The 22,286-nt window shown below is 37.1% G+C and overlaps 4 protein-coding genes and 1 pseudogene across 9 annotated transcripts; 2 read left to right on the top strand and 3 right to left on the bottom strand.

Annotated features, from left to right (window-relative positions):
- The first annotated feature begins 804 nt into the window (after positions 1 to 804).
- On the top strand, positions 805 to 1,269 carry LOC147497711 (secreted RxLR effector protein 78-like). Its single transcript, XM_086562985.1, has one exon. The coding sequence runs from the start codon at positions 805 to 807 to the stop codon at positions 1,267 to 1,269; it is 465 nt and encodes a 154-aa protein (XP_086419111.1).
- Positions 1,270 to 3,472: 2,203 nt separating this feature from the next.
- On the bottom strand, positions 3,473 to 6,458 carry LOC147497710 (cytochrome P450 CYP72A616-like). The gene is made up of 4 exons (XM_086560054.1): positions 6,032 to 6,458; positions 4,868 to 5,112; positions 4,304 to 4,691; positions 3,473 to 4,079 (listed from the first exon to the last, which is right to left on the bottom strand). Exons 1-4 carry the CDS (start codon positions 6,134 to 6,136, stop codon positions 3,654 to 3,656), a joined length of 1,164 nt encoding a protein of 387 aa, XP_086416180.1. The 5' UTR covers positions 6,137 to 6,458; the 3' UTR covers positions 3,473 to 3,653.
- Positions 6,459 to 6,737: 279 nt separating this feature from the next.
- Positions 6,738 to 7,837, top strand: LOC147497709 (uncharacterized). Its single transcript, XM_086563725.1, has one exon. The coding sequence runs from the start codon at positions 6,873 to 6,875 to the stop codon at positions 7,494 to 7,496; it is 624 nt and encodes a 207-aa protein (XP_086419851.1). The 5' UTR covers positions 6,738 to 6,872; the 3' UTR covers positions 7,497 to 7,837.
- Positions 7,838 to 8,156: 319 nt separating this feature from the next.
- Positions 8,157 to 12,140, bottom strand: LOC147497708 (cytochrome P450 72A397-like; annotated as a pseudogene). The gene is made up of 5 exons (XR_015195218.1): positions 11,062 to 12,140; positions 10,255 to 10,475; positions 9,523 to 9,767; positions 8,986 to 9,376; positions 8,157 to 8,740 (listed from the first exon to the last, which is right to left on the bottom strand). The product of XR_015195218.1 is annotated as a cytochrome P450 72A397-like (transcript).
- Positions 12,141 to 12,555: 415 nt separating this feature from the next.
- Positions 12,556 to 22,194, bottom strand: LOC147497707 (serine/threonine-protein phosphatase PP1 isozyme 4-like). 5 transcript variants are annotated; one of them, XM_086560053.1, is made up of 7 exons: positions 21,161 to 22,194; positions 20,899 to 21,057; positions 19,024 to 19,261; positions 18,714 to 18,922; positions 18,413 to 18,634; positions 13,069 to 13,192; positions 12,556 to 12,989 (listed from the first exon to the last, which is right to left on the bottom strand). In XM_086560053.1, exons 4-5 carry the CDS (start codon positions 18,909 to 18,911, stop codon positions 18,443 to 18,445), a joined length of 390 nt encoding a protein of 129 aa, XP_086416179.1. In that variant the 5' UTR covers positions 18,912 to 18,922; positions 19,024 to 19,261; positions 20,899 to 21,057; positions 21,161 to 22,194; the 3' UTR covers positions 12,556 to 12,989; positions 13,069 to 13,192; positions 18,413 to 18,442. The 5 variants fall into 5 exon arrangements, with proteins under 5 accessions (XP_086416179.1, XP_086416175.1, XP_086416177.1 ...); XM_086560049.1 differs by having other exon boundaries at positions 18,714 to 19,261; XM_086560051.1 differs by having other exon boundaries at positions 13,069 to 13,141; positions 18,714 to 19,261.
- Between the last annotated feature and the right edge of the window lie 92 nt (positions 22,195 to 22,286).

The following is a 22,286-nucleotide window of genomic DNA, read 5'->3' as shown; positions in this document are numbered from 1 at the left end:
TGAGCAGGGGGTAATTAAGGCTCAGGCACTTTTAGAACTAGCTCAAGCTGATGCGGATTCTGATCACTTAAATGAACTGCATGTAACTGAAATGGAAGAAAAAGAGGTGAGCTTGTTGCAAGCTATGAAGACAAAGAGTTCTTTTTGGAAGATGAGAAGCAAGGTATCTTGGTTAAATGATAATGAGAAAAATTCTGCGTACTTTCACAGGATTTGCCAAATCAAACAAACAAAGTCCTTTATCATGGAGTTAAAGACAGAAAATGATGTATTGCTGCAGAGACGAGAAGATATTTCTCAGTATATTATACAATACTATGCCGAGAAATTCAGTTTTAAAGAGGTCGACATGGATGTTGAACTCCTCAATTTAATTCCAAATAAAGTAACCGATGCAGGTAATAATATGCTCAGTGCAATTCCCTCGGACGCTGAAATTTTGTTAATAGTACAGAGATGAATGTTGCCATTTCACCAGGCCTTGACGGGTATAATGGCCACTTTTATGTTAAGTGTTGGGATTTGATCAAGAGAGATGTGAATTCAGCAGTCAAATCTTTCTTTAGGGAAGGAATAATTCCAAATGGGGCTAATGCAAGCTTCATCACACTGGTGCCAAAGGATAAAAGTGCAAGTAAGTTGTCTCATTATAGACCTATTTGTATGAGCAATTTTCTCATTAAAATCTTCTCAAAAATCATGCAGCAAAGACTCAATACTATTATCGAGGATTTGGTGTAAAAGGAGCAAAGTGGTTTCATTAAAGGCATATATTCTCAAGCCAATATTGGTTTCGCGTCAAAAATGGTGAATGAATTGGATACAAAGAGATATGGAGGTAGCATCACGATCAAAGTTAATATTACCCAGGCTTATGATACCATGAGCTGGAATTTCTTATTTGAGGTGTTGAAGAGGTTTGGGTTCTCAGATCACTGGAACAAGCTTGTTCACACACTCCTAAGCTCAGCTAGACTCTCGATTTTGCTCAATGGAGGCCCCATAGGCTATATTACACTGGAGAGAGGCTTGAGGCATGGTGATCCTTTATCACCACTTATTTTTTCTCTAACTGAAGACACTCTCAGCAGAGGGCTTAATACTTTGAGGGTAACAGGGTTAACTAAACCTGTAACTGTTATCAAAGGCATGGCCAGTCCCACCCATCTTCTCTATGCTGATGATGTGATCATTTTTAACAAAGGGGATGCAAGGAGTGTGAGAAATATTGCGGACTTATTGGAGAGATACCAAGCATCTTCTGGATAGTCAGTAAACAAGAACAAGAGCAGAATGTTTGTCAGAGGCATGAGTATGGATAGAAGGCAGAACTTACAGCAAATCCTAAGCATTAAAGTGGGTGTTTTTCCTGAAAAGTATCTAGGGGTGCCTTTGATTAAGGGCAGGGTAACTAGAGCAATCTTGACGCCATTACTTGATAGGATTAAGAAGAGAATTACAGGTTGGAGGGGGAAGTTACTTTCTTTTCAAGGAAGAAGAGTTCTCATCAATTATGTTCTCTCGAGCATCCCAGTTTACAATATGTGCGTTTACAAATTACCAAGTAGCATAATCAAAGAGGCAGAATGCATTATGAAAAATTTCTTGTGGACTGGCAACCTTGCCACAAAGAAGCTTGTTACAATATCATGGGAAAAAGTTTGTAAACCACAAGAAGAAGGAGGTCTCGGAATTATAAGAATTAAAGAACTAAACATGGCTCTTTTAATGAAGCTGGCATGGCATATACTTTACAGAAAGGACGACTATGCTAAATTCATGAAGCTAAAGTTTTTTACTAGAGATGGAGAGCTCATTGATTATTACACTAAATCTACAATCTGGTCTGGTGTTAAATGGGTGTTACCTGAAGTGACTAGTAATTCTCGGTGGCTTCTTGGTACGGGGGACAGATTTGATTTATGGAGAGATGTGTGAATTGGAGAGCAGTCAATCAAACAAAAGCTCCAGTTGTTGCCACAACATTTAGAGGGGTGTAGATCCAAAGTTAGTCAAATTATCATTAACGGTGAATGGGCAATCCCCTTTAATTTGAGGTAATTAATGCTATATGCATGGTACAATATGAATCAACTACCTACCATGGCAGGGGAGGACCATGATATTTGGAAGCCAGATATGAAGGGGATTTTCTCCATCAAGTCTGCTTTTGAAACCATTAGAAGGAAAAATGCAACTACATGGTGGAGCAAGAAAGTGTGGTGCAAATGGATTCATCCAAAGATAGCGGGTACTGGCTTGAAACTGGTGAGAAATTGTGTTGCTACTGATGAAGGGCTGCAAAAGAGAGGATTTAGAATTGTTTCAAGGTGTTATAGGGGTTGTGAGGTATCCAAGACATTACAACATATATTGTGGGAATGCAAGGACTCTAAACTCTTGTGGGAATGGACGGCAAGTCAGTTTTGTTTTAATACATCAACAACATGCCAGATGCTCTTAAAGTGAATAGAGAACATAGTCCTCTTATCAAGTAACTGTGGGATGCAGCAGTATTAGTTGGTATGGTGATTAACTGGAAGCAGAGAAATAAATGGTTTTTTGAAGACAAGAAGATCACTCTAACCCAATGCAAATGCTAGATGAGAAGTCATATTCATAACTCTTTTTGGATGACTATTGGTTACATGAATAGAGGAGCTCATGATTCTCAAATTCTTAAGAAATGGGGGTTACCGGATAAGCTTGGAAGGGCGCCAATATTCAAGGATTGTAAATGGTATCCCTTGGATGGAGATGTTATTAAAATGAATGTGGATGGTGCTTCGCAAGGAAACCCAGGCCCTTCAGGCTATGGAGTTGTGTTTAGGGATAATAGGTGTCACTTTGTTGTTGTGGTATGCAGACACATAGACCTTGCCACAAATTATATAGCTGAATCCTTGGCTATACTTGAAAGTGCAGAATATGCGGTTCAAAGGAATTGGAAGAAGTTATGGGTTGATTCGGCGGCTTTTCAATAGGGGATGAAGCAAAGATGGGATAAATGTAAAGAGAAGCTAGAGTAATGCAAGATAACACCTACATGGAGGGAATGCAACTTCTCCGCAGACAAAGTGGCCAAATATGCAGCAAACTTACAGACAAATGAACAACTAGTTTTTGATGTAAAACCACCATGGATTTCCACATGGGAGGTTCTGCAACAAGTTTACTTTAGATTTGTCTAAAAAACCTAGTAGTGCTACTGTTATAGTGGACTATAGGATACACATGTACCTTCTCCTCTCTTCTATTTTTACTCTCATCAATACAATATTTGCTTACTTAGAAAAAAAAAAAAAAAAAAAAAAAAAAAAAACTGTCTTGGTTGTTGGTCAACTGTGCAGCATATTAAGGGCAATGTGCATATGACATGTTTTGTTAAAGTTTCTGGAGCTGATAAACAATAAAGCTATCAGTCACCATGTTATTTTTGTTCGTGAATAGATATAGGAACACAGTTATTCTCTTGAGTAAAGGGGTAGCATGCGCCCATATCCTGAGCTGTGACATACTTATGTCTTCTTTATTATAAATAACGGAACAACTTAAAACAAATCAACTCATTTGACCAAGTATAACTCTGTGAGTCAAATCACATTATTCTTGCATAATATCGTTGTGTTGCTACAACAATCTTGGGATACTCGTTACAGACGGTGTAGTATGATTTGAGCTCCATGTTGTGGCTGAAGAGGGATGATGGTATAAGGGGAATGGGCATATGAGGGTGAGAGCTGAAATGCAAAGTGTTGCAGAATCATAGCCAGTGCCATCTTTGCTTCTATCATAGCAAAGTTCTGCCCTACGCAGATCCTTGGTTCCCATCCAAATGGAAAGTATGCTACATGATCCTTTGATGCCTTTGCAATTCCTTCTGAGAATCTCTCTGGTCTGAATTCATCTGCATCATAGCCCCATACTTCATGATCATGATTAATAAGAAGTGTTGGGAGAATGAGATGGACCCCAGCTGGGAGGGAGAATTCTCCAATTTTTATTTCCGTGGATGTGTATCGAAACTGATGGATCACAGAGGGATATAACCTTAGGACTTCATGTAGAATCATAGTAACCTGCAGTGGAAGTTGGTATGTCAGTCACATGGCGTAGGAATAAAACATTTTTATACTTTTAAAAGGCCAAAGAACGACTAATTAGTAGTAGTGTAGTACTGTATATGAGTATCTGATGACACCTTATTGTGTTAACTTTCTCATCTCAAGTTCTTTTCTATTACAAGTCATCAAATAGGCTAGTGATATCCCTATAAATTGCATATTGAAGGAGAAATACTCACAATCTTTAAATGGTTTAGATTTTCGAATTTGGGCATGTCTTTCCCGCATACTCGTAAAACCTCTTCCCTCGCCTTCTCTTGCCAGCTTGGATGCATTGGTAAGACAATCATTGTCCATGTTAGCCAGGTTGAACTTGTTTCTTGGCCAGCGAAGTAGAACAACTTGCATTCCTCTATCACCTCATCAATTGTCATCCCATTAACTTTTGGATCAGTTGCTTCTATGGAGTACTGGTTACTAGACTGCAAAAGCATGCCTTTCAAGTCATCATCGCCTGTATCTCCATTTCTTATTGCCTGTACTTTCCTTTCAATCAGATTTCTTAGTTTTGATTTGATCTCTTTGTCCAGATTCGTTCTTCTCCTGTTTTTCTTTGTGGGAATAAATCTACAAAAGAAAAGGTTGAAATGGTTAGAAACTGTATTAATCGGTCATGTAATGGTTTTCTAATTAGAAAAAAAATTGAATGTTTGTGTGGTCAACATGTACGAGAGCTTGTGTGAGCAAGCATTTGAGCTTAGGGAAATGAAGTAGCCATAATTCAAAGAGAATTGAGAATGTACCTAAAACCTGGCATGTAAACAGATTTAAAAGCTTCAAGGACTAGTACATCTTGCTCCTTTTGAAGTTCAAAGATCCTCTTGCCTTCTTCGTAGTTACTTCCAAAGGCAGTCCGTGAGATTACATCAGAGCTGAAGGTTTGGATATCTGGCCATACATCTAATTGGTGAGATCCTTGAGGACTTACCATCTTCTTCCATTTCTCAATCAACTTGCTACAACTGGTCAAGAATGCGGGCATCATCCCCTGTTGTCGAGAAATTCACGATTAGATGATACGAAACCTAGAGGTGCGGAAATTTCAATCATAGTTTTGGTTATATTTAAACATTCTTTAGCTTGGAAAATATGAAATACAATGTCGTATTAAGTTGTACTCTTGAACTTGTTATCTTTACAGGATTGTTGCTGATAGGGAATAAAGGGGTAGTTTTTTATTTCGAGTGTTTAAGTTAAGGGGCGAACGCCCTTGGTTTAGTCTGTCATAAGGGGTGCACGCCATATGGGCTTTTTTTATGTCAGTCTTTGTTTTCAGTCGGTGGACTTAGATCACCGCCAGTCTTTGTTTTAGGGTTTGTAAAAGACATTTTTAGTTAATTTATTTTATTTGATCTGGTTAAAGATCGACTATTTTATCGATTCTCGGTTAGAAATTGATTATTTTAGATTGTTTGAGAGGTTAGAAATTGATTATTTTAGATTGTTTGAGAGTTAACGCTTCGCATAACTGCATCAGTTGCCCAGAAGGCACACTTAGTTTCACTCGATAATAGATGATTGCACTCATTGACAAGGTTACATCTTGAACTACTAAATTGTCACACAGATTTACCAGTTTCAGGGTCAATATTTTCTTTGAACAGGAGCGCTCATTGTATCTCTACTAATTCTCTGTATTACCACTCAATCTGTCTATCTTGAGTGTCAGTGTCTCTGGGCAGTAGCACTACGTTGCAGCTTGAGAAAGTTCCTATAGAAATGTAACTCGTGTGGTGGTATGTTTTAACAAGTATATATGACCTAACCTTCTTTCTTGAATAATGGGGAAGTTTTATCTGATTAGTCTGTTCTTTTATGCAATCTTGCAGTTAGTATCAGGACTCAGGAGGACGTAGATATACAAAAGTCTGCATTAAAATGAGTAGATATGGATGGACGGAACAAACCTTCAGTTTTTCAATATGAAAAGCAGGGGTAACTATTTTTCTGGGTTCGAACCATTTCTCTCCTTCCATAGTTGAGAGCATACTACTCCAACTTGAGAGTCCCATAGTTAGAAGCTTAATATGTGGGTTCTCTGGTGGTTTTTGAACTTTACCAAACTTTTCTGATAGGATATCCTTCACTAGTTCTAGATCCTTAATGATCAGAGTAGGAGTCGTTCCTAGCCAAAAGAGAGTGATCTTCCCTGTGTTTCAAGTATCAAACTATCAAACGCAACTGATATATAATGAGAATTGAGAAAGCATATCGTAATAGTATGAACTTTCAAAATCTCAATTCCTAAAGCTGTCTAAGAAGAACAAAAGAACATAACATCCATGAGTTCACCCAAAGAAATTTAAACAGAATGACCAACTAGTTAAGATTCACCCAAAGATGAAACTATGTGACCATCCATATTGGTCTATTGTAATTCTACAGGGATGCTATGGATTATGTGTCCCTTCATTCACCATAATAGACATTCATGGAAAACTTAGTCAACAATGCAATAAGCATATTTTGTGGAATCGCTGTCAACAGGCTACTAAGTATTTGTTGTTTGTACATGAAAATAATTTATATGAAACAGATCAAAGTTGCGAAGAGAAAGCACATTTGAGATTTCGTCATTTGCATGAGTTATATATATGTAACCTAGATCTTATTTGGTGTTGAAGGGACTCAAACTTGAAGGTTTTGAAATATCAAATATTATGGGCACATTTGTAGGACACATGGTCCCTGGTTGGGCTCTCATTATCTTCCCAAGTTTTGGACTTCTATCACTTTGAGTTTTCGTTCATGCTGGATAGTTTAGAGCATGCAACCGTGTTTCTTCACCTTGCCATCTATGCAGGAATCGCCCTTGTTGTCAAATTAACACACTTACCAGAGGTTTTTATGTGGTTCGTTGGACTCCTTGCAGCGTCAGTCTTTAGCCAAGAGTTATTTTTACTACATTTTCACTCTACAGACCATGTTGGTCTTGAAGGTCACTACCACTGGCTCTTGCAGCTTATAGTGCTAGTCTCATTTGTATCAGCTCTCGCAATGATCAGCTTCCCTAGCAGTGTATCAGCAGCTATAGTCCTTTCGGTCTCTGTCCTATTCCAGGGGTGTTGGTTTTTGAACATGGGATTCATACTATGGGTCCCGAGATTTGTTCCTAAGGGTTGTATGGTTAGTTTCGTGGAGGGTGGGAATGACATGCATGGAGCAGTTACTTGTGGGACGAATGACGCTTTTCTGAGAGCTAGAGCACTGGCCAACTTACAATTTAGTTTGATACTAGCTGCAATCATGATTCTCACATCGAGCCTTTGTTTGACGTTGGCTGGAAAGTATATTGCGAGGAGGCAATCAATCGAATATGAGCGAATTCATAGTAGAGGTGCAGATGCAAATCAGATACCAATGGATGTTTAATTATGGCACCAGGAAAAATTCGCAACATATAAGTAAGAATATGTTTGAGGGCGTCCAACACTAGTTACGGAGAATGGATCCAGCAATTATCTGGAAATCTGAATTTTCTTCTTGAAAATTCTGTGAGAAATAAAATGTAGGCCGAAACAGAACGTCTATATAGTGTACTACAGAGCCAAAAACAAAAATTGGCTCACTTATTAATCTTGGTGTTTAACGCAACTGCTTGCTTCTTTATACGTCGTATTTGTGGTATTGTGGTAAGCCTTTATACGTACCAGATGAAAGACTGAAAGAGGAAAAGAAAGACAAGAGTTGCTATAGCCTATAGGTCTAACAATTTCGATCACTTTGCAAAAAAGCACTTTGAAAAGCTTATGTTTTTTGTCACTGTCACTATAAACTAGCTACAAAAGTAAAAAGTAAGATCAATTTGAAGTCTTTTGGATTTGCCAATAAAGACTACTTTAGGCCTAACAGCATGCATTAACAAAATTAAAGAACAACCAAAAAGTAAGTTGCTATTAGAAAACAATAGAGATCAGACAAGCAATTCTGAAGACTTCCAAAATCGTTCATGTTTTTTGTAAGACAGCCCATTGGTTAGCCCTATTGACTTTAGTTATTAATATTTAATTCAGTGATGTATACCTTGTGCTGTATTGTAAACAATTATGCCAAGCAAAACATAATTACATGCAGATTGACTGTTAATTCTGAAATCTGATGAGCATCAGAGCATCCATAATCCATTAGATCATCAAGTGTGACAAGCTGTTGTTCTGTGACTTGGCTGAGAATTACAAATTTATTCTATTCACCTAAACAGAATTATACTATGTACGTGATAACTTGTGCATGCTTCATTGCGCATGTAAAATAATTTGAGCTCCATGTTGTGGTTGAAGAGTGGTAATGGTGTTTGGAGCATGGGCATATGAGGGTGAAAGCTGAAATGAGAAGTGTTGCAAAATCATAGCCAACGCCATCTTAGCTTCTATCATGGCAAAGTTCTGGCCTATGCAGATCCTTGGTCCCCATCCAAATGGAAAGAATGCTACCTTTTGATCCTTCGACACTTTGGATATTCCTTCTGAGAATCTCTCGGGTCTAAAATCTTCTGCATCGTCCCCCCAGAATTCACGATCATGATGAATAAGTAGCTTTGTTGTCTTGCAAGTATACCGAATTTGTTGGACCAATGGTGGATACAGCCTTAACACTTCATATAGAATCATGGTAACCTGCAATTGAATTTGATACCATAGTCAAAACAGATGTAGCTAGTGAAGTAGTGAGCATATCTATTTCTCGACGAACATATGCCTGCTAAGCCATAGGTGCTGTGCAAGCAGAACAAAGCCATAATGTATCACTATGAATCTATGATGCCAAAAAATTGATTAAGGTTTGACGTTTTCTCATATCAGAATCTAGGATTCTAATAAAAACCGTTATAGATAAAAAGTTTTGAAAGAGATGTACTCACAATCTTTAAATGGTTTAGATCTTCGTAACTGGGCATGTTTTTCCCACAAATTTGTAGCACCTCCTCCCTCGCCTTTTCTTGCCAGCTTGGGTGAATAGCTAAGACAATCATAGTCCATGTTAGCAAGTTTGAACTTGTTTCTTGGCCGGCAAAATAGAACAGCTTGCATTCTTCTGTCACCTGATCAATTGGCATCCCGGTAGTTTTAAGATTATTCATATCTGCTTGAGAACTTTCTCTACTACATTGCAAAAGAATGCCTAATAAGTCATCAACGCTCGACTTTCCACTTTCCAATGCAAGAGTTTTTCTCCGGATCAGATCTCTTAAGTTTACTACGATCTCTTTATCCAGATTCATTCTTCTCTTGTTTTCCTTCGTTGGAATAAATCTGTAAGATGTTAAATTGAATAGTGATGCTGTTGGTATGCTATTGGACCAGTTGCTGACTTTGATTGTTTGGGGAACCTGAATAAATTAGAAAAACCTAAAAGAAGTAAAGAACATGCTCAAATTAGAAGAAAAATGGCAATGCACCTGAAACCTGGAATGTATACAGATTGAACAGCCTGCATGACTAGTATACTCTGCTCTTTTTGAAGTTCAAAGATCTTCTTTCCTTCTTCAAAGTTACTTCCGAAGGCTGTTCGTGAGATAACATCAGCGGTGAAGTCTTGAATATCATGCCACGCATCCAGTTCACAATATCCTTGGGAATAAGTTTTCTTCTTCCATTTTTCAATCAACTCAATGCAACTAGTCAAAAATGCAGGAGTCATACCCTACAATAACGAAATCAACAAGTATAAGAGATCAGAAATATTGGTCGCCAAATTTTACCTCTTCCAATCCTTACTCGTTGCCATTTGAAGCAGTTATTGGATGCCCAAAAGAAAATTTTGTCTTGTTGTTTCTGCGATTATATGTACCTGCCTAACCTAACCACTATATTGGCGGATTGGCCTACGTTTAGTAGCATAATCTACGCAAGATTGCTTAAATCAATTCCAACGCATAGCACTGTGATTTTAAAGATTTTGCCAGTATAAGTTGAAACTGTCCCTCACAACCTAGTGCAAATTGAACCATAGCATCGCAATAAGTCATAGGTGAAATATGACCTGACCTGTGAGTTTTAGCTTAAATTATCTTAAATTATCTATATTGTTAGTCAAAATTATTGGCATGCACTAGAAAAGCTATTTGAAATTAGTATACAATGATAATCAGAGAACCTTTAATATTCCGTGAAAAAGAGAGAGTGAAAACCTTCAGTTTTTCTTGGTGGAAAGCAGGACTAATTAATTTCCTCTGTTTCACCCATTTCTCTCCTTGCAATGACGAAAGTCCATTCGATAGAAGTTTTATATGTGGTTTCCTCGGTGGTTTTTGAATGCGACCATGCTTGTCTGATAGGACTTCCTTCATCAGTTCTGGATCTAAGATGATGAGAGTAGGCTTTGTTCCAATCCAGAAGAAAGACATTTTTCCTGCATTACCAATATTCCAACATCAGTGCTGTATAAGTATAATGAGGTTCTCGAAATCAAAGTGCCACAAGGGATCTTATAAAACAACATACAATGAGAAACATATAAGATAGGTATCGGTACAGTGAGGGCAACTGAGAGAAAGGCATTCGTTTTGGTTCTTAGTTATTGTTAACAAGTGGCGTGACCTCTTTAAGGTTCATTATTTTCTTCTCTCCGATCCATGTTGAGCAATTAAACAACAACAACAAAAAGAGAAATAGCAGCTAAGGTGATGTAGAAAAGCATTGGGAGACTTACATGTACACATGATACAGACAAAAAAATGTGAAATAAGTTCATCCTAAAAACCAATGAAGTTGACAAAGATAACTCGGGCCATGTTACGATTTAAGATTCCTAAACTGATTCCTATTTCGTTTTCTAAGATGAATAGCCTCTATTTCGTTTTGAGTTTTTCTCACCATTTCTTATCAAAACTAGCACAACACCAAGGAAGAAAAATTTGCAAAAACTAAAGAAGGAAATACACACAGAAGTATATGTTACTGAAGAACATATAAGTAAAGTCTCTCAGAATACATACCATAGATCTTCACTGTTCTGTTGATGAAAGGGATGACGCGTGGCACGATATGATGAGTAAGATTGATGGGTTTGGACTATATGCTTCTCTGAAGCGCCCTGCTAACTCTTTCAGGTCACCATATAAAAATTTGTAAGGAGTACCTTTGATCTCTTGTTGCTTCAAATGCTTCTCTAAGCTTTTGGGCTTCCACCAAAGTGAATGAAATACTTTCACAGCAAACAAAAACGATAATAGGCAAGAGATCATTCTACTGCCCACCTGGATTTTAGAGATGTCCTTGATCCTATTCTTCACGTTGGCCACTGTATGGAAGTACTTAGTGCATCCGTCACCATCCTTGGCCCACAGTGTTTTTTATTTCACCCTCCATGAAACCTCCTCCCTCTTCAAAAGAGTTTGGAGCTTTGCATTGGCCTCAATTTTAGTTATGAATTCCTCCTGGTTAAGACCCCTTTCCTCTTCTAACTTATCAAGATCATCAATGATGCTGACTTGTGTATCAATAAGAGCGTCCACACGCCCGAACACCTCTTTGTTCCAAACAATAAGTTTCTGTTTGAGTGCTTTTAATTTTCTCCACCAAATAATACTCGGAGACCCACTGAACACAAAAGAGTTCCACCATTCTTCCATCTTCCCCAAAATATCTTTGTCCTCAAACCACATCAATTCAAATTTAAACGGCCTTGGCCTTGATTCTTTGACAGTGCAGTCCAGTAACACAGCTTTATGGTCCAAGGAATATCTCGGGAGTGCAATTTCTTTAGCATTTTGAAACTGGCCCTCCAATTCTAGAGAAGCCAGAAAATGATTCAACCTGCTCAAGTGGTTCGCGCCTGATTCTTAGACCAGGTGAACATCGCACCTTGTAGTGGGAAACCAATTAACTGATTGCGGTCTATAAATTCCCCAAAAACTGCCATACTCTTGGTGCGTCTACTGCCTCCATATCTTTCAGCCCCTTCTCTGATAACATTGAAATCTCCACCGACGCACCAAGGGTACTCACACCAAGCACGTATATCATCTAATTCAAGCCAGAAATCCACCCTTAGATCTTTACTGTTCTGATTAGGACCATAGTAGCCATCCACCTAACAACCACTATAGAGTCCAAAAGCCATCCACCTAACAACCTAACACTTTTTGGAAAATTGACAAAAAGTTAAGAAAATGGCTAAACCCTTAGCCCGCCCGCCCGACCGGCCCATCCAAAAGTCAAAATGAGGCAAATCACTGCCTCCAACCTAAAAATCACTTAAAAAAAATCGTTTATCTATTAAGTTTGTCAACCTTTAATTTAATTATAATATTTTATGAAATGAATTTAATTGTTCTTATACTAATACAACTTTAACAAGTTTTTTAGTAGAAGGTTTAATTGTGAAGTGCAAATCATTTTTAACTAATGTCTAAATTTATTTTGTAAATTAAATGTATAACATAGTATCCGCCCTCACGTTTAGCTTCAAGCCCTCTCGATAGTTTTGGAAAATTGAGTTATAAACTACTTACAAAGTATAGGTCGACAAATTCCGAAAACAATATTCATGTGTCATGGAACGAAGCCAACAATTATATGCTTGCATATGATTATATTTGCATAAAAAGCAAGGTTAAGAAAAAAACTCAACCGACATCAGTGTTGTACACTGTAGCAATAGACCAAAGACCAACGGGACTCAGATCATGCTATGTCAAACAACAGAATGCATTATTATATTCAAAGTTGGAACATGGATACATAATTGGTGTCAATAATTCAAGAAATGATATGATCCTAACAAAGACATAGAAAATGACATTTTCGAAAGGTCAAGATATATCTGAGCCACATCAAACTGACCTTACACAACCTGTTATACTTGTAAGAGTTTCGGTGGCCAACAACCCAAGTAATTGCCAAAGTTAAAGGGCTTGCAAACCTGAGAAGTTCCATGTTTTTTGAGTGGGTGAAGATGTGAAATTAATATATCAAGAACATAAGTTCAATTATGTACTTACAGCTGAGACACAGGGGGGAGTGAGGCACTGGACCATCTACTGCTTCCATTCCCAACGCAATCATTAAATGAACCTGTCAAAAGTGCCGCATACTTAAAAACCGGACGAGTAATCAATTGATCACCTGCATAACCATGTTCAGTTGCTGAGGTTTCATAAAAATGGGACTATTTCATTTCAAAAAAAATGGGAAGCTTTCATTTCATCATTTGATGTATCAAGAAATTAATACTCTATGCCACATTGCCACGTGTGTATATTGACATCTGATATTGCATTTGAATGTCAAAATTTCTAAGCATCGAGTATCATGAGCATGTACTAAGGTCCTGCTTTTAATATGTCGTCATGTGAAAATCAGAACTTCCAAGTAATTCATAATAAATTGAAACAAAAGTCTAAGAAATATCACCTTAGCGGAGGAAAAATGTGATCTAAAGTTCTAAACTTTGTGACGTTCAAAAGACCTTTTTCGGTAGACTACAACAGTGTTAAGACTCATCTAGTAATACCAATGCACTTTCAAACCTGATTGCCTGAAATGAGTTATTACATTTCAGTTACATTGTGCTAAATCCATGGATGATATCATAATCTAATCCTCACGACATACTAGAAAACTAACAATGTTACCTTGCAGTAGACATTTTGTGTTGAAGTGAAAGGCAAGCGAGTATTATGATTGTTGGTTTCTCAAGCAAGATATTATTGGGATTTTAAGCAAATGAAATGTCAACATCATTGTAAAGACATGTTCACCAATTGGCTTCCAGACTATTTTGGTCATTAATCAGTGGTTTTATTCGTTGCACTGTTCAAAGAAAGTGTTACTGAAAGTTTAACTTCCTCAACATACAAATAATGTGAAAACAACTTACGAACAAAATGATGATGAAGCAGATATCAAAACCTAGTTTTTTACAGACGGGTGATTACGCCACATGGGAATTATACAACATAGGATTCTTCCTTCCATTATTATTTTTAATAACTTTGTACAATTCACACAACAACTGACAATTAGTGTATGTGATGATTGTGATCTTCCTCATTTCTGTGTGCCCATTCAGCCTAGTTTATCTTTATATTGATCCGGATACAAAAATACTCAAAATGGATGGTCTTCTACACTAAATAATTTTGGATGCTTATTATTTTAAAATATTTTTGTAGCATAAACAATTTACTTCCTTTTTAAGAATTTGCCTTATCTCTCAAATCACATTAACCTGGATGGTCAACCCATTCTATGTATGAATTCTTCCTTTAAAGGGTAAATCACATTAACCTAGTCAACCCAATTTAAAGTGTTTAAAGTGAGATGAGCATTTGAATAGGGGTTTAAGTACTAAGGCCTACGCCCTTGTTGACCTAGTTAATGCTTAAGCCTCAACACAAGCTTACAAGTTGAGGTTTACCTTCTGATTCCAAGTGAGACTTGAACCCTGCTACCTGCACCATAGTGTTGAATATACTAAAGTAATGACTTTTTTATTGATCTACTATAAAATACTGATGTAGAACATTAGTCGAGTCTGTCAGTGTCATAGGCGTGCGCCTATATTCCCTCTACATGTTATGGGCGTGAGCCCCTTAGTTGAGTCCAAGCCCATGGTTCGAGTCCATTAGTTAGTTGGACACATGTTGCGTTTCTATTGGTTTATGCTTTCTAGGTTTACTTTAAATAACGGGCTTGTAGTTAGGGTTTCAGTAGTTGTGTTTATGTGTGTGATTTGTGATTGAGAGATTCAATAAAAGAGTGATTTTTAGGTCGTCTTTTAATTGTGTTTCAATTAAAGTATAGATTCAATTAAACTGAAGCTTCCGCCAGTAAGATCTACATTATTTGGTATCGGAGCAGATTAATTCCAGGAATTACTATTCACGGTACTGTTCACCGAAAACACTGTTCATTGAATACTATTCACCGTGTCACTATTCACAGCGAATTTTTGTTTTCTCGAAAAGTCAATTTTTTTTGTGTTGTTATGGTGAATCACAAAACAACTCGAGGTCGTCCTCCATCCATGGATATTCGCATGTCTTGTTTAGAAGAAAGCATGAAGAACATGACACAGATGTTCCAGAACTTGATGGAAGCAAAGTTTCCAGTCCAAAGAGAGGTGCAACAACCACCTCCACCACCATAGAATAATGGTTCAGTGCCTAGTACTGATGATGCATATCAGGTTGATAGTTCAATCCCTCTTCTGAACCCTTTTACGCCTACAGATCCATAAAACAACGGAGAGAACAGAGTTGGCATGAAAGATAACACTAACAGGGAACCTCCTCTCAATGAGGAACGTGAGGGTGTACAACTCCATGATGGCACCGCTCGGCTGCCGGCAGGTGTTGTAGCCCCCCTATTGGGCGCTCCACCAATCTTTGATAAGTATGAAGATGAGTCTCTTTTTTATAAGTACGAAGATCCGATTTGGAAAAATTTTGTGACTCACTTGACAAACGAAGTGATTTGTTTTTCAAAAAAGTACGATTGCAGATTTGGATTTCCTTAAAGAGAGTTACATATGTTGGTGAAGTTACAAGCTTTCAAGACGAGCCAATGGTACCGAAAATTTTTGGTGCATCTTCTAGTTATTGTTTTCATAATCTGTGTGCAAGAGCATGTTGTGGGTTACTGATTTTAAGCTAGGGAAGCTGCTACAAAGGAAAAATTCATGGTGGGATTCCTTTCAGCTGGGGTATTGGCCGATTTCCTAAAGCTTGTGGACGTGGTTCTCTTTATTTGAAGTTTTTGTTGATTAGAAATTCGATGACGAATTTTTTTCGGTTGGGAAGAGTGATGTAGAACATTAGTCGAGTTTGTCAGTGTCATAGGCATGCGCCTATATTCCCTCTACATGTTATGCGCGTGAGCCCCTTAGTTGAGTCCAGGCCCATGGTTCGAGTCCATTAGTTAGTTGAACACATGTCGCGTTCTTATTGGTTTATGCTTTCTAGGTTTACTTTAAATAACGGGCTTGTAGTTAAGGTTTCAGTAGTTGTGTTTAGGCGTGTGATTTGTGATTGAGAGATTCAATAAAAGAGTGATTTTTAGGTCGTCTTTAATTGTGTTTTAATTAAAGTGTAGATTTAATTAAACTGAAGCTTCCGCCAGTAAGATCTACATTAAATACCCTCAGGGTTTTACTTAGTATCAGAACAAAGAAAAAAAAATGTATAGTCAGAACCTGCATTTGGTTCTTCTGAGGTGGTACCAGACACTTGGTATTTGACACCAACTTATGAAATGTTAACTCTTCCTTTAGTCTAAATCTATAAAACCATGTTCATAAGTTCTGAACCTTTTTTCAGAATACTCTATGGCAGGTAGAACGATTAACTTCTATAGTTCTATATGATTTGATAAATTGGAATATTCCCTCCTTATGCTTTCAGCTCTTCACGCATAAATATGACAGTGTTGCATGAGTACGAGACCTTTGAAGCTGATTCGTGTTTTCATGGATTCAGACTTGGATTGGAAATAGATTCAGAGCAAATTCGTGACAGTACAGAACTGTGTTGGATGGGTACAAGACATTTGGCACCAAGTCCCTAGTCGATCTGTGTCGATTCCGACTGAAGTAGAAAATCCAGAAAACTAGCTTGGTAGCTTGGGTTCTCATTAAAGACAAATGACTTTACGTCTTTTTATGTTTAAGTTCCTATTTCCAGATGACTAGGGAATATATCAAGATCCACATGAAGCAGGTCTCATATATCAAGTGTGTACTCAAAGTTATTTACAAATAAAAGACACCCGTCCTCAATCTTTTGAAAACAACATGGATGTCTGGTATTTTACGTTTTATCATATATACTTACTCTATATTTTAACGAGGTAAAATGTTGAGCCTAAACATCATAATTGGTATTCTATGAATAAAGGACACCTGTCCATTTATGTTTTGAGAAGTTCAATATTGTCTAGCAGAGTGGCAGAGCATCATGATTGGTGTTTTTTGAGTCTCTACATTTTGAAAATGAAATACTTGTCCATAATCAAAATGTTATAATTCATTATAATTAATCTATTAAAATAATTTCGATTAGCCGAACCCTATATATGGGATTTGCAGTGTCAGAAACTTCGTACGGTGTCATAGTCTGACACACACACCCATAATCATGTAACAGCTCACTAAGGTCAACCAATAAGAACAGAAACGGAATTTAAAAAGAGCTGAGGCTTACTCCTAATATCTCCCACATCATTTAGGAAAATCGGTTAGCATTAGTGAAAATGAGTAACATCTTGACTAATCTATAAGTTTTTGCAAAGATTACTACAGTTCACAGTCCAAGTACAGAAAATGGTAAAAGTAGCATCAACTCTATTTTAACATGTGGTAGCCAGAAAGCTGCAGTAACAGTATTCTACCTTAACTTTCTAGAGAGCCCTACTACAGTAGATCAACGTTTTAATCAGTGAATATTTTAGATCAACATTTTAATCGGTGAATATTTTAGATCAACATCTCTCTAATTAGACCAAGCAAAAGCACTAAAAGAGAGAGTTCGTGGAAGCTGCTTTTTATTTTTACCTTTTTTTAGTGGTAATATAAATATTAACTGTGAAGGAACTTTTTTCTGTTTGTTTGTGCCTTCTCTCTCTGGGGGGTGTGAGAGAGAAGGAGGTGTGGGAAGGTTTGAGGAAGGAGCTAGGGTGGTGGTGATAAAAGAGTTGTTAAAACGCGCCTTTTTTTCTGTTTCTGTAGTTAGCTATTTTGGGTAAATTGGAAAGTTTAGATAAAGTGGACTCAGTAGTTAGTTATTACGACAAATCTTTCTAGGTCTGCTTATTCATGTAGAAAGTTTTCGAAAATGATTTATTGACACAATTTTTGTTTTTGTTCGACTTTAATTGAAAAATGATAAACAACACCATCTCTAGTTAAAACTGGAGTTGTAACTTACTTGTGTCGTTTTCAGATTGTATAGAGAAACAGTGAATCTTAAGCTCTGAACTATGGGATTCTAATAGAACAATAGTTACAGACTTACAGTATAACTTTCTTAATAACAGAAAGTTCCTTTTAATATCAACCTCGACACACCTGGTTCCATTCTATTTTAGTTTTTGATAAGTCTTCTCACACAAAATTAGAACTGAAAGGCAGACAACAATAACAGAGAAAAACAAAAAAGTCATGCAGATCTCAATGTACGATATAGCAAATAGTTGAGAAACCACAGGTATATATTACTATACGTATATAGTAAACTCCTAAGTATCATGATAATAGTAATCACCAGCACGTAATGGCTGACTTCCACATAACCAGAGATAAAACCAATGATACAGAAACCATGACATAACTAAGAATATGGAACTGACCTCAGAAACGTGAAGTATCAACTTTGACAATCATCCCATTTTAGATGACACCATGAATTTCGTTTTCTTCTCAGCTGGCTTAAGAATTTGAAAAGAGCACATTAAGCTTTCATTGACATTCATCATCGCCCCAGCATTATCAAATTCCCCACAGTAGTTGGGGGCTGAGAATATTGTAACAAGTTGTCTGTCAGCTAAAAAATCATATCCATCCTCCACAACCTGCAATGGAATACAAGGTTTTATGAAATTGCTCAATCATAAATAACAAGACAAAAAGGTATGTCTGAACACTAACAACCTGATGTGCCCGACAGACAAGGTCCAAATCATGCTTCAGTAAGAACTCTGACACTTTATCAGCACCAAAAGTATAGACTCCTCTGTCATTCATTCCCCATCCCTTAACATCTCTACCAGGATCTGACAAGAGTAAGTCGCAAAGCAAACCAGTGTCCGGAACATCAGTTGGGCGAGTTAAGTTTCTAACTTGATCCATGTTTGTCAAATCTGGGGAAAGGACAACCATGCATGCATAAGATTTTGTCGTCTATAAGAGCCACTACCGGGAGACAATTAAAGCAATCCGTGAAAGCTTTCCAAAGCCTCACATTAAACCGGCATTTACACTCATCATAAAACCCATATATCCGATTAATAGAAGCACATTCATGATTTCCTCTAAGAAGGAAAAAGTTCTCAGGGTATTTGATTTTATATGCAAACAAAAGGCATATAGTTTCCAAACTCAGCTTGCCATGATCTACGTAATCCCCTAAGAACAAATAATCGGCTTGCCTCCATATTCAAAAAGCCTTAGAAGATCACCATATTGCCCATGAATGTCACCTGCAACCACAAGTAAACGAAACAAGATGTAATTAGAAATTCCTTACAAAAAGAACGTGTCAATTTATTTGGGGGGGGGGGGAGATAAGAAAACTGTCTTTCAAGTCACAGCCACTATTATCTGTATATATAATAAACAAACTAAAAAGGCTGTAATTTCTAAACTATAAAGAACAGTTTTGCTTAGACAATTATTACTTAGTTCCTAGTGTTAGAATTTTCTGAACTCGAAAGCTGCATTCGCAGAAGACATAAGGTCATGGGGACTGCCACATCATCTTCCACATGTAAATGAACCTAAAACAAAAGTTTCTTCTTTCACGTGTATAAGCTAGAAAGCTTCCCCTTTAAGAGGAGTCACATTTGTTAGAGGTCCAAGGGACACTTCCCTAGGACCCTAGGGCACCTAAGGAGTAAGGACCAGGTCCCCCGACCCGAAGATTTTAATATGTATTTCATTATGTAAACCATACTATTTTCTTATACATGGATGTTTGAGAGAAGGCCAAAACTAATTAAGGCCGTATTGTCTTTTCTCTCTTCTTCTCCAGACTCTCTATTCTTCTCTTGTTCAATGGCTAAATATAATTTTACTGCAGTTAACAAGATTTCTCTAAAATCCTGAAGCTCCCCTGCAGCTTATTATGGGCTATACTACAGTCTCATAAATTAAGAAACTCTTGCTCCCGTGTTGATTAAAAGTCGATTTCATATTTTGACCATCCAAAAGAATGTGTCAATTTGGATAAAGCATACTGTAGCAGAACCTGAGAACACATACTGAAACTTTCTAGGACTATGTGTTATAAACTTATAATTGTTATAGACATTAGCATTGTAAGCTTCTAGCAGACTACATGTAACTGACTTCAATATAAACCTCTGACACCAATATGGCCTGCTTGGGGATATAAATCTAAACCAATTGTTAGAAACCAACTCTTCCTAGGGACAAGAGAAAATGTTAGGTTTAGGGTAATCCAGCAAGAAATCCAATAATGAGAAACACACATGTTAGTCTCCTTGATGAGATGCCACACAAACCGATCCCCAGGCCTATCTTCACTTGTCAAACGCTAGCCAATCAAAAATTATGACACCATTCATTTGCTTCTCCCACCCTCGTCTGAGTATATCAATAACAAGACAAGTATCAACTCTCCAAAAATTCCCTATGTCCTAAGAACTCAACTGAACACATCACTCAATCAGACACTACAACTCCAATAACCCAAACTAAAATTAAACCTCACCAGTCAACCACCATATCACTAGAACTCACTAAGCAAGATATTAGCCTATCCATCAAACTAGCCAAAATTTTCTTTAGAAATTGTTTATTCCATTTTAAATAACTACATTATTTAACTAAAACAAAATTATCTCAAAACACAGCTGCAAAAAAATAAAATTAAAAATTCGAACTTTAACTAAAATATCAACAAAAAAAAACTAAATAATCAGTCAGCAACTAACATATTATTCATACTTTAATCGAAAACAGTATAAAAATTTAAGAAAAAGAAACTGGCCACAGATCTTGATGGGAGCTTCAAGTTCTAATAAATTGGGCTGTTGAAGAAAAATATCACGAGAAGAAAAGATGAAAATATGTTCAGCTTGAATGAAAATCTCACCATTTCGTGTCGCGGGATTGTGGCTCTAGAAGTTCTGCTTGAGAACCGAGAGTCTTAAATGTGGATAATTTTGGCTAACTGACAATGACCAAATCCTTTGAATACTACTATGCTATAGACAATGGATTGGGCCTGGTTGCACGTTTAACACCTCTTAACCTGAAAGGCCATTGCATTAAAAATCTTAAAAGATACTTCTGAACAATTAAAGTGATACAGTATCAGTCAATTCCAAGTATGTGTGTGATGAGATCTATGTTACCTGCTTTGGAAGATGCCGTGCTCCCAGCGTGATTGTCAACTGCAGAAACTTTGATGTTCAATCTTTCCAATTCAACATTATGCTTTATCGTGTTTCTTCCAAATTTAAAGAGCTGTTTAATCCCTTTTGAGGATACCTTTAAAAGAGGCTTCACAAAGCATCCCCGAGTTTTCTTTGAAATATTCAAGTGAGTAAGACCAGATGGATGTGTCTCAGCAGGCTCCACGTTTCCTGCTGGCATTTCTGAGCAAGTTGGGAGTACTCTACTGTCCCCTACAAGCCTTTAACCTAAATCATACTCATGACTTGGTTCTTCAACTAGCCCATTAGCATATCGAAAGGAATGAGATGATATCATCAGTGAGTACTAACTTCCTCCTATTAACATCAATCGTTTCTTCAACTTACAAGCTTTCTATTAAACTATACATGGATAACACTCAAGCATCTATTATGTCCCAACACATACCCTTCAAAGATATTCTAATCCTAGCCTGCCTAATAACCCTCTATGAAACTACCAGCAAAAACATAAACAGCTAAGGGGCCATAAACTGATAGTGTATGGCCCATCTAAAGCCACAAAAGAACACCAAATTGATTAATCTCAAGAAAGAAACTAGAAATCCATACAACCAATATTCTAATATAAAGATCAAAACTTTACAGGCTTCATTTCAGTCCACCTAAAAAAAACCCAAACATTCCCTTTCCAGAGACAGGTCAATCATCTGACCAAAAACAAAATTGAAATGACAATATTAAGCATTTAAGCATTTAAGCCTATTAGCCTAAATGCCGATCTATGCTTTGGCATGCCATATGCATCATTGCATCTGCCACCAAAAAGGGTGTGCGTGACCAGAACAGACAACACACTATACATAAAGAAAGAACATATTTTATACTAAAAAGAAATTAAAATTTGTTAGTAAAACTAAATTTCAAGCATAAGATCAACTCTGCAGGATACATACTCACGTAGATCAAGTTAATAAAATGTTAACAGGGTACCGGAATACAAGCATTGACGAACAATGACAAAGGCCATATAAATAAATAAGAAAAAAGCTCGGATGCCAATGCTTGAAAAACAAACAAAAACTTGTGCAAGTACAAAGGACAC

Source organism: Coptis chinensis, chromosome 5 (assembly GCF_015680905.1).
Source record: "Coptis chinensis isolate HL-2020 chromosome 5, ASM1568090v1, whole genome shotgun sequence".
NCBI lineage: Eukaryota > Viridiplantae > Streptophyta > Magnoliopsida > Ranunculales > Ranunculaceae > Coptis > Coptis chinensis.
This window is presented reverse-complemented; position numbering and strand designations above follow the sequence as displayed.

Coding starts and splice junctions, on each gene's coding strand:
- LOC147497711 (XM_086562985.1), top strand. CDS start 805: ATGGTGAATGAATTGGATACAAAGAGATATGGAGGTAGCATCACGATC.
- LOC147497710 (XM_086560054.1), bottom strand. CDS start 6,136: ATGGGACTCTCAAGTTGGAGTAGTATGCTCTCAACTATGGAAGGAGAG. Junction 4,692..4,867: donor GTTTACATGCCAGGTTTTAG/GTACATTCTCAA, acceptor TTTCTTTTGTAG/ATTTATTCCCACAAAGAAAA. Junction 4,080..4,303: donor ATCTAAACCATTTAAAGATT/GTGAGTATTTCT, acceptor CTTCCACTGCAG/GTTACTATGATTCTACATGA.
- LOC147497709 (XM_086563725.1), top strand. CDS start 6,873: ATGCTGGATAGTTTAGAGCATGCAACCGTGTTTCTTCACCTTGCCATC.
- LOC147497707 (XM_086560050.1), bottom strand. CDS start 18,941: ATGGTTGTCCTTTCCCCAGATTTGACAAACATGGATCAAGTTAGAAAC. Junction 18,635..18,713: donor TTGTCTGTCGGGCACATCAG/GTTGTTAGTGTT, acceptor ATTCCATTGCAG/GTTGTGGAGGATGGATATGA.